This window comes from Lepisma saccharinum, chromosome 26, assembly GCF_977018435.1.
Source record: "Lepisma saccharinum chromosome 26, izLepSacc3.1, whole genome shotgun sequence".
Classification (NCBI taxonomy): domain Eukaryota; kingdom Metazoa; phylum Arthropoda; class Insecta; order Zygentoma; family Lepismatidae; genus Lepisma; species Lepisma saccharinum.
The window spans coordinates 22219501-22231442 of NC_139254.1; the positions used below are offsets into that span (position 1 = coordinate 22219501).

At 39.3% G+C, this 11942-nt stretch overlaps 1 protein-coding gene across 1 annotated transcript; it reads right to left on the bottom strand.

The window, feature by feature from the left end:
* Window positions 1-1805: 1805 nt before the first annotated feature.
* On the bottom strand, window positions 1806-11454 carry LOC145979589 (uncharacterized). The gene is made up of 6 exons (XM_083112555.1): window positions 11397-11454; window positions 9001-9285; window positions 5367-5657; window positions 5120-5154; window positions 4152-4612; window positions 1806-1836 (listed from the first exon to the last, which is right to left on the bottom strand). The coding sequence occupies exons 1-6, from the start codon at window positions 11452-11454 to the stop codon at window positions 1806-1808; spliced, it is 1161 nt and encodes a 386-aa protein (XP_082968681.1).
* Between the last annotated feature and the right edge of the window lie 488 nt (window positions 11455-11942).

Here is an 11942-nt window from a genome sequence, read left to right on the forward strand (position 1 = left end):
ACTAAAAACATCATGCAATTATTAAAAACAGGAACATCAAAACCAAATCATTTATAATGTAATATACCGTAATCAATGAAAAAATTAAACTGAAAAAAATAATTATTAGTTACAGCACTGTGAATAAAGAGACATAGAGAATTAAGACATTGTAATCAAACAATATATACATAAGTTGACAGCTTAGCTAAACTTACATTCTAACAATAAACATTGTGGAGTGGGGTTGCTAGCCCCACTCTTTGGTATCCCTCTTGGTTCGGCTCGTCGCCTTTGAGCTTTCCAGCGGGTGACCCTGCTGGGAGTTTTACCTCTCGCTGGAAGGGCCCAAAGGTTCAACCGAGCTCACAAGCCCCCTTACCCGGCTGTTGCCTTCTTCAAGGTGGAGATACAAGAAGGGGGTTTTTGCATTTTTTTTCTTTTCAAAGGGGTGGCCGAAACATACTATTGCATACATATGAGGGTAAAAAAAAAAGAGACTACTGCTAACATTATCAAAAAAACCGGGCACACTGTGTTGAAACCGGGAACCCTGTGTTGATACTTGCGGTGTTGTCCAACCGTCTTCCTGATGTTCTCCTCTTCTTGTCTTCATTTCTTTGGATGAAACACCGCATTGGGATCGGATTGTTGTGCTTTCCAGCGATGGTAGTCTTCTTTCCGTGATGCTTGTATAGCCAGCTGGAAATTGTGGTGTATCAAAGATGGTGCTTCTTAGTAAATCTTTCGTGGCTGGAGACTGGAGATTGGTCCTGCTTCTCGATGTTGTACTGTGCTGATGGAAGAGAGCAACTGGAATACCTTGGGATGGTGTTCTTCCCACTGCTGAATGGTTCAGGAAGTCCAAGGATGTTAAAATGCAGCTAGATGGAGTTGCTGCATCCCACGTTTGTCAGAGGTTTAAGAGTGAAGGAAGAGGTTGGTGCACACAATTCTGGGAATCCCCCCATGCAAACCATCAATCAGGGGGATGAATGGTGACTAGGTAGGGAGGGAGAGAAAATCTATTGATATTATCCTGATCGGGAGGTTTTGTTGAAGATATTTATCACTGTAAAGTGACAATTTCACTCCAATAAGCCCACCACGAACAGAGCAATGAATGAGGATGAAAATATGAAATGAAAACTGTATTGATTATCCTGATCGGGAGGTTTTGTTGAAGATAATTATCACTGTAAAGTGACAATTTCACTCCAATAAGCCCACCACGAACAGAGCAATGAATGAGGATGAAAATAGGAAATGAAAACTGTATTGATTATCCTGATCGGGAGGTTTGTTGAAGATATTTATCACTGTATAGTGACAATTTCACTCCAATAAGCCCACCACGAACAGAGGTATGAGTGATGTGAAAAATGTAGTTAAATGATGGTTTGCTGATGGAAAATGATGACTAGGTGAAATGAAGGGGGGGATTCCCAGAATACCTCTTCCTTGAATCCTCCAATGCCTCCTACCTCCAAATCCTCCATGAAAATACAGTGGAACCTCGTTTTTACGTTTTTCAGGGGACAAAGCCGAAAAAAAATTTAAAATGTGGGAAAATGTAAAATCGAGGAAAATTATATAGCAATTTGCTCTATTGGAACCATGAATATTGAATTTATAATGCAGGAACATGTAAAATCGGGTTCCACTGTAACTCTGACAATGTATGGATATTTGTGGGTGGTCCAGATAAACTATTGATGGGTGTGAAGATGTATGAAGCCTAAGTTGGACAATAATAGAAAAATGAGGCTAAGGTGGCATTCTGAAGGAGTGAGTGCTTCTGGTTACACCAGGCACTGCCACCCTAGCTAAGATGTTCGAGCTATGAAGCTGCCGGACCTGTGAAAAGAACACAGAAAAATTGCAAATACATTGAAATACTACTAACAATGAGAGACATTTCTTATTAATATATCACGAAATACATATTTCTATTAACATTAGAGCAATCTACTGTCATTAGATGGTCCTCTCTGCATGTAGAATGGAAATTACTTGTATCATACACCCTGGCCTGTATGAGCATGTGATTAATTTTCTGGCGACTGTATCGTCGGAAAGAAACGAGTCAGACAAAAATAAAATAAAAAAAACCTTTTCCAGCAAAGATCATCGTCCCTTTGTGGAGGAGTGGTTATCACATCACGCTACGATGCCAGGGGTCCAAGGTTCGAATCCTGGCCTGGGCATGGATGTTTGTGAGTCTCCATTCATCATATTCCGTATCACCAACAACAACAACAACAAAAATAACGATAAACATGCACAAATGAAAGACGTTCACGTTATTTATAATTACTTGACGTACCTCGGCCTCTTTTCCTTAGAAGGCGTCTTATCCACCTCCACATCCTTGAAAGTCTTCCTGGACTCTTCTGGACTTCCTCCACTGTGATCCTAAATAGAGAAAAAATATATATATATTGCATTACATAAAGTACGTGAATTACATAAATTGCAGGATAAATGAGACTTCAGAAAGTGCTGTGTCTGCAAATAAACCCTAATTTTCATGTTTAAGAGTTTATTTCAAATCATTCCGTGACAAAATATGACAGGAAAATACACTTCACACCTTGCAGAAACATGAAAAGTGAACACTGCAGAATGTTATTTCACATTTCTTGTTTCCGTCAAAAACAAAATATGCATGACCCTATTGATATGATTTTTCTGTATGGCTTTGTCATCTACGAAAGTTTCACATTGTATGATTTTATTTTTTTAATTATATACAAAAAGAGAGGGAGAGGGGAACAGAGAGAGAGAAACTTAGAATATATTTCATGTACTAGGAGATCCTAGAAATACAACTAAAATGTCCAAGATTTAACATGTGCTATCATTTTGTACTGTGTAGAGAGTTAAAATAAATTTTCTTAGTATAAAAGGTAGAAACGAATAGAGAGGAAGAAGATACATTCCTTGATTTTACAATTTTTTCCTTACTTTTTTTAAACATTCACATATTTTCATGGTCCCAACATAGAAAAATACCACAAAATTTTCCCACATTTTATGTTATTTTCACATTTGTCCCATGAAAAACAGAACAAAAAAGATTTCCACCCAGCCACTATCCAGTAAACAGTTAAATACTGGTGAAAGCACATTTTTATCCTATGTCTGTTACAATCTTCCTCGCCGACTAGCTACACTGAATTACAATGCCACTCTTTATCTCCACTGAGAATGTAGCCAGGCCACAAAATATTTTATATCGTAAGATTTTACCGTTTCCTTCCATTTGAATAAACTTAGTAAATTTGTAACAAAGTATTTTCTTCCATTTTCGTTGTGCAATCTAAGATAAATTCTACAACATTCTAATTTTATTTTTTAAAAATGTATTTACATTTTTAAAAAAAGGCAATTGACTTGTCGATTGATGTGCATATTACTTGAGACATTCCTCACTTGCAAGTGAGTTGTCTTTCCCTCACCAGATGACTCTGCCTGTTCTGAGGTACAGCAGTCGCAGTTTGTTTAGTAAAAAAAGCATTGGCAGAAGTAAAGGAAAAACACTAACTATAATGTTCTGGCATCGATTCGAGAACCAAGAGGATGTCATGCAGAATCAGATAGCAAACTGGAGCCATTTCAAAACAGAACTTCTTGACATGTTCCCAGAGAACTTGTTTCACAGAAGATTAAAGTTAAAATCTATAAAAGGAAAGCTACGTACTACCCCCAATATAAGGTTAGGTTTTTCTATGAACCAATATTACACAAGCATAGAAACTTATCTTATGTTAAAACAGAAGACCCAAATACGTTTAAGGGCAAGGTTCTCCTTAAAGGTTCAGATAACAACTTTTTGTAGATACAAAAAATCTAACACAGTTATTTTTAGTGGTTTTTATTTTATTTTATCTGCCACCTTTCGTTCCGAGGTTGTATTGTTGTATGTATATTTTCGTGTAGCTTAAAAAAGTCTTGTGAAACCAGAACAAAACGTCGCAGATAAAAAAAATGAAAACCACTTCAAATAACTGTTAGATTATTTTGTATCTAAGCACATAAATGTAAAGATTTTAGATAAGCTTAACTTACACCACATGCCATAATTTCACTACATAGCAGAACTTAAAAAAGACCTTAGGCTGGAATTAACTGATTATAATCAAAACATAAAAATTAAGCATCTTACTTACGTTGACTCTGTAATGTGAGGCGTTGTTACTTCCAGTAGCCTCCTCAGTCGCACTTCATCTTCATCTTCTGGTGGTGGTGGTGGTGCGAAGGCTGCCTGCAGGCTCTCCTGAACAACCTTTGACTTCCACATCTGATGTTCCTGTCGTCTCTCTATGTCGTCAATCTCCAGCAACTCACAGACCCGCACTTTTAATGCTATTGACGCTCTTATGTCAAAAATTAAGCAATATGCCTTACTAAGAGGATGGAGCATAAATATGTTATACTTAAACAAGTTGTAACATCTCCGAAGATCTTGAAACAGAGATGCCCGGAGGCTCTCGAAATTGGTCTGCATGTTCGTGACCAATGCCTTTCTCATGTACAAAGAGAGCCTCCCATCCAGATCAGAACACAGGTCGCACTGAAGGATTTCCAAGTAGTCAATCACTGCGTGGACAAAGTTGGTCGCGTCCTCCATCTGAAACACAATATACATTATTTGTATTAGAAAAATTTTCCTCATAACTTCTACCCCTAACTTAATATCTAATTTCAACAAGACACTTACATCTAAAGATTGATTTGTTATTCTCACTCCACTTTATGCACAGATAGGTTAATTGGGGCTGTACCAAGAGTTTAGATTGTTATCCAAATCATTGTGCAATATGCCTCTAACAGGTATCGAACCCAGGACCCCTTGATTCCAAGGCGACATTGTTACCAGTGTGCCATCGGGGATGCCCTTCATCTAGAGAGAGAAATTTGTTTGGATGCTAATCATAAAAGTTCCATATTCCCTCTGTGCGTATCAATCACATGCATATATCAAAGCAGTAAAATTATTTCTAATCTTAACAATAAACTTATTCACCAATATGTCTATATCAGACAACACTAGTAGATCCCTGATTAATTTAATCCCTCCTTACTTTATACCATTAAGACCTATTGCTATTGTTATTAAAACAGAAGCAATACTCACTTCGTCTGACTGGAGCACAGGAACTTCCACTGGCTCTGAAAAATAAATAAGCACTGAGTTAGACCCATGAACCAAACACACAGAAAAAGTGGCAATCTAACAGTGTGTCACCACTGTTAAAAAAAAAAATAATAAACAGTAGAATATATTTCTAACTTCTGCCGTAGCTAACAACAACGAAACATGGAAATTTCATGGAAACCATCAATTGCATAAAGACCAAATGCTGGATCAAAAATAGACTTACCTTGCATATTCTCCAAGATGGTCACTATCGGGTCCCTTCTTTCTCGTTGTACTGGCGGGTGGTCCTCTTCCCTTCTCTGGTCATCTTCTTCCTCCTCTGCCATATTATCCTCCATGCTGGAAACCTCCTCTTCTTCCTTACCCTTTTTCTCCTCATCCTCACGACCTTGAACATCAAAACCTGACTCCGCCTGCATCCTCTCCTCCGCCTCTTTCCTCTGGTGTTCTTCTTCTTGCCTCCTCTTCTCCACTCCTCGGTTCTTAGGCATCACGGGGAAATCCCGAAGGCACTCTGCAAATAGAGAAGAAATGTGAGATGCACTGTCCCCAAAATTCCAAAAGAATGGCCGCCAAGCGATAGAACAGGTTCAAATCGCGTCCCACTAACTCATACATTTATAATCATATGTAGCAGCTATAGAGTTCTATTTGGTGCATTATGACTAGTGTGAAGTGTAAGTGCAGTGGTTCAGAATGAAAAATATCAAGGAAGTGCCAGCTTTGTGGTTCTTGTGGAATATTATTGAAGCGAAAACTCCCACAATGCCATGGCTCCTGGAAAGCGCAGAGGCAGAAGCAGCACTGCGGCAGTCAAATCACCGTCTAGCAATGCAGGTAAGGGTGAACTTATGCAGCAGATATGGGACGAGGTAAAGCGGGCAGTGCAAACACCTGAAGTGTCGAAAGTAATTGTTGAAGCGATAATTGAATCGGTGACGAAAATCATGGTGGAAAGACTCGAGGATTCGCTGAAATTCAACAGCGACATGTTCGAAGACCTACGCAAGGAGCTCCGCAGCAAAGATGATGAGATACAGAAGCTGCACGAAAACATTCACGAGCTAGAACAATACCAGAGACGTAACAGTGTCCGAATATTCGGGATCCCTGAGAAGAAAGACGAAAACACGGACAATGTTGCGCTTTCACTTTTTGAAGAACAGCTCGGCCAAAAATTAAAGCAGGAAGACATTTGTCGCTCGCATCGTGTTGGACAAAACCGCCCCGGAACAACAAGACCCATAATTGTGAAATTCACGAGCTACAGATCACGGTCGGCAGTCTTCAGGAAGAAAAGCAAACTGAAGAACTCGGGCATTGTAATCAGGGAGGACCTGTGCATGGCAAGACTGCAACTTCTACGTCAAGCCATCCAAAAGTTCGATACTAAGAATGTATACACCCAAGATGGAAAAATTTTGGTCGTCGTGGATGGCAAGAAGAACTATATCACGAGAGAGGCACAGCTCCGGGGACTCTAGAATAGGAATAATAATTCAAAATCCAGTGCATAAGTTGTCCTCCCCCGAACTACACTGTGTTGTTAAAAATGAAGCTCCACACATAGACTGGGACGCGATGCATTATGTGATACTTACCTGGGACACAAGTATCCTCATTTTATTTAATATATTTAATTTCATTCTTCTTTTAAGTTTTATTTAAGTTATATTTTATATTATTATTTTTCATTATTTTTTAATCTTTATGAAATGTATATCACAGTTGATATTTTTCTGTTAAATGCAATCAACTTTATAGATTTTGTGGAAAATATGTGCACAGGTAAAGATTTTATTTTGCTTCTGGTCGTCAGAATTAACGGGGTATAAGTTAAACTTTCAAATGTTGCCACTCCTGGGTGAACCTCATCTAACGGAACAGTGCATTCCATCGCCCTCAACCCCGGCTGCAGTGGCAAACGGGGGGACAGACCTTTGCTTTCTTCCAAGAAAATCGCCCCCAGCCAACGCGACCACTGCTGCCTCCCCCCGCCCTCCCTCCTCTTTCACTATCGCACATGTAAACATTCGCTCCCTGATGCGCAAACTGGACGAAGTACGTCACACCGTAAAGGAAATGAATGTGTACGCCCATTTAGTCACCGAAACGTGGCTCAAAGGACACATTGATGACAAAACAATAAATATCCCTGGGTTTTCAGTTTTGCGGAAAGACAGAAAACGCAAAAATGCCGGAGGGTTTTTATTATATGTACACTCTGAAATGCAAGCTGAAGAGATTTCATATATTTCGGAAGAACAAACAAATATTGAACATATAATAGTAAAAATTCGTTTAAAGAAAGAAACCGTTGGGATCTGTGGGATGTATAGACCCGGAGATATACCCTATTCTAAGCTATCAATCCTAGAAGATATTATATCAGATATTAACCATAAAGCCCATCATCTAGTGGTATTAGGCGACTTTAATGTAGATTTCTTGAAACCAAACGAACCCGACACTTCCTATCTTCAATCACTTGTTCATCAGTTTAACCTCACTCAAATCTTAACTAAACCAACGCGCCGAACAACCATTTTGTCAACGTATCCTCCAAAATGGAAATTAATGAAGAGCTAGTCTCGCAGCAATGTGAGAAATGTTACGCCAGCAGTTTCGACCACAGTGCAGAGGCGTTCAGTTTCTGCGAGGTGGATGGTTCTCACGTCAGGAAAGTGATGTACGAAATCCAATCAAATGCATCTGGATCTGATGACATATCAATAAAAATGTTAAAGTTCTCTCTTCATCATATCCTCCCACCGCTCACGCACATAATCAACTACTCACTCTCCACGGGCAGTTTCCCTGATTCTTGGAAGGAGGCAACGGTAATTCCCATCCCTAAAAAACAGAACCCGGTTTCTGTGAATGACTTGCGACCCATCAGCATTCTGCCGGTGCTTTCAAAAATCATCGAAAAAATTGCAAATGATCAAATTCGAAAGCATATTGACAAACTTCATATCCTTCCCTGGCAGCAAACCAGTTTTCGCCCTCACCATAGCACACAAACGGCACTTTTAAAAGTAACTGACAACATTTTTAACTCGATGGATCAATCTAACGTAACGCTACTGGTGTTGCTCGACATTAGCAAGGCCTTTGACACTATACCGCATAAGCTCCTTCTGGCCAAGCTTCATTATTATAAATTCTCGCCGACTGCACTTAAATGGTTTGAAACTTATCTTAGCGGGAGAAAACAGCGGGTTAAGACAGGGGAGCTATCTTTTCCACTTCACGTACGAGCTGGGGTGCCTCAGGGCTCGATCCTTGCTCCTCTGCTATTCACGCTCTCGGCCGCTGATTTAGTCAAGTCTGTGAAAATATGCAACGTTCACTGTTATGCTGACGACACTCAATTGTATATATCCACACGCATATCAAAATTGCAGGATGCGGTCGCACTTTTAAACCAAGATTTGAAGAACATAAGCGATTGGTGCGCTTCAAATGGGTTAGTAATAAATTCAAACAAATCAATATTTACAATTATCGGAACAGGCAGTCTCTTGAAACATATTCACATCAATGAATGCGAAATAATTCTTCACACACAGAGTATTAAATTTTCTGAAACAGTAAAAAACCTAGGACTGATCATGAACCAGTTGCTCGATTGGTCTGAGCACGTGATACAACAATGTGGGAAGGTGTATTCGATATTAAAAAGCCTCTATCTTCTGGTAGACTTTCTCTCTCTTAAGATAAAATTAAACCTAGTGCAGTCTCTTATCTTCCCCCTGTTTGACTATTGTGCTGTCGTTTACGGGCTAAGAATAACAAAAAAGCTTGCAATAAAAATACAGAAAGTTCAAGAAAAGTATAAAATACAAGTACATTACCTTCCCAGCTCATCTTACTGTCTACAGCCTGATTCCTTCCTAAGATGTTCACTTCCCTACTGCATCCTGCAGGCTGTAGAGATCCAACTATGGAGGATCCCTCTTCTTCTCCTTCCCTGGATCTTGTTTGTCCTTCTCCGTAAACGAAACTCCTCCATCCTGTCGTTCCTAGGCTCAGATACAGCTGGGGTTCGGACGAGGTGGATGGTCCATCCTCACTAGATGTTGCCACTCCTTCACTGTTGGTCTCCAAACTTCTCTCTTCCTCAGTGGGCACTGCAGATGCTAGAATTCACAAACAGAGGAAATGTAAAAATATACATCTGTGGTCAACTTGATACATAGAATAAAGCAATTAATTAATTGGTAAGTCCATCTAGTACTCAAAATATGCAAACTTTGTTACTATTGAAAGTAAAAATAATAAGTTTAGAAATTAATATTACGCAATGGAAAAGCTAATGCATTCGCATCTCCAATTTCACTGTAAGGTGAACCAAAAGTTGACAAAAAATGTTTCTGAAGAAAAATTATATGTAGTAATGTGTAGAGCAAGAGAGAGAGAGGGGGGTTATACTTCCTTATTTCACTCCGATGTTCTGCACAATACTCTTCCTGATTTATTCAGTTTGTTTAATTTGGTTCACGTACTTATCGTTTCTGCCACTCTTGGCTAAGCGCGCTTGCACACACACCGTTCTTTTGCAGGGGTAGTTTTCCGCGACAGTGCCGATACCAACAGCGTGTTTTTCACACGCAGGGACATAATCGGGGTTCTCGCCATGGCCTTGGAGGGAAGGCATGAAAGCCTGATGGATCCTGCCCTGTGTTGCCAACCTCCCGATAAGAAATAACTGTTTAATCTGTGAAATTATGCTAAATGCTGATGAATTCTGCCCTGTGTTGCCAACCTCCCGATAAGAAATAACTGTTTAATCTGTGAAATTATGCTAAATGCTGATGAATTCTGCTAGGATATAAATAATAATAACAATGAATTATTATTATTGATAACACTACCCAGCAGTTTGAAACTTATTTTTTGCTGCAAGAGGTGTGATAGATGATCTTAACTAATTTTGGGTCGCTGAACACGAATCCATTGTCTGTTTCTAAGTTATCACGTCACGTTTTCTCCAATGCAGTTATTGACCTACTCTGCCCCTTCATTATATAACACCCACACACGTAAAAGAATGAGTATGGCTTATTCACACATCTTCTTCTAACTCCTGACACACTCGCAATTTTCAAAACACAACACCATATACACAACAGGTTAAACTTCCACAACACTCACGATGCAACCGACTGCCACCGGACAAGGCTGCATTAAGAATGGCGGCTATCAGCAAAGTGGCAACTCCGCATTTCAGGCTGTAACAATTCTAAAGATAGACTATGATGTCTGACGAGTTCAATGGAGGGGGTTGGATTGAACACGCACAACATAACAAAGAAAATCGCGGCCCCACAAACAACAGCCTATTCGCTGTTATTGCAAAGCAGCACCAAGATGCAATGACACACTTCAGACAGAAAATGGCAATTAACACGAAAATTCGACATGATACAAACAAACCAATGACATTTCTGAAATCAGGAGACCTTAGAAATCACATATGACATACTTTGCCGCAAAAATCATGCTGGGTAGTGTAATTAGTAACAGTAATTTATTATTATTATTATTTTTAGGATAATTTTAGTTGTTTTAAGTTATGCATCTATTTTTCGGGATGAGTTCAACATTGAAGCTGGAGAAAGTTTGAGATGATTCATTCGTCGACTACAAAGTGTTATAATTGTTTTATTTGTGCCCCACAACATTCTGCTTATTCTTGCCATGAAATGTTCCTCGCGAGGTAAAAGGGAGAATAAAGAAAAGATGAAGAGGAGAGGGTGTGGTTGGAACGGCATGTACCTAGACCGGAAATAAGGTCTATGTGTCATTTTATTTTTAATTCTCAAAATATCGTTCTTTGAAGCTAATTTCTCCCTCCCAGATAAGCAACTTTTATTTATTTACTTACGTTTGGGGGACCAACAGGCATTTAGCTGCCCAATTATATTTAAAAGTTTCAGCTACAAATATACGTACATGTCACACATATACAAGTAAATTTGTGGTTGAATACATTATCAGAATTTGACATGTTAATCTAGAATATGCTTAGTCGAAAAAATCACATTATATAAAAGTAGAGCAGAGAATTATTGGTATGTACAAAGAAAAGGAAACAAACAGAAGTTTGCAAATTATGTTAGATTTTTCCATTATGCAATCACAGACTGCTAGGTTTAGCATCATTATGCTAGTGTTGGCATCGCTGCTCTTCTTCAAAAGAACTTCCAGCTAAATTTATGGCTTGGGTCGGTGTCCTTTTTGGCCTTACCAGAGGCGAAGGGGGCTGGGTCTGACTCTTCTTGTGTCGAGGGGAGCTCCGGATTCATACCCACCATCGGAAGGTCCTTCCAGAAAATTTGCTGTATCTGCTACGTGTGCACCTATCCCATTTAACTCAGTGGTTTCTTGGTGCACACGATACCGAGGTAGGTGTTGCAGCCGATGCTATCCATGTGTGTGCAAACGTGCTAAGAGTTAAGATGAGGATGAATGACGATATGATGAAACTGATGAAGTGACATTTTCAAAAATAACAACCCTGTCATTAATTATACCAGGTAGAAAGAGTTATTTCTTCTAGAAATCTATTTAAGTTTGCACAACAATTTTCATTAACATATACTTATATTTGTCAACAAGCCTAGACACAAAGGGGCCTCCCTGATGGCGCAGTGGTTGCGTCATCACCTTGTAATCAATGGGTCCCGGGTTTGATACCCAGTGGAGGCACAAGTGGTTCAGATCCCACTTTAAACTGTAGGTCCAGTCCCAATTAGCCTTACTGTGCATAAAGTGGACTTAAAACACCAACTCA

What these genes read in the sequence shown, in the direction of transcription:
- LOC145979589 (XM_083112555.1), bottom strand. Translation starts at nt 11,454, where the DNA reads ATGAATCCGGAGCTCCCCTCGACACAAGAAGAGTCAGACCCAGCCCCC. An exon ending in CCCAGCCCCCTTCGCCTCTG is followed by an intron (nt 9,286 to 11,396) that starts GTAAGGCCAAAA and finishes TGTGAATTCTAG; the next exon opens with CATCTGCAGTGCCCACTGAG. An exon ending in CAGTAAGATGAGCTGGGAAG is followed by an intron (nt 5,658 to 9,000) that starts GTAATGTACTTG and finishes CTCTATTTGCAG; the next exon opens with AGTGCCTTCGGGATTTCCCC.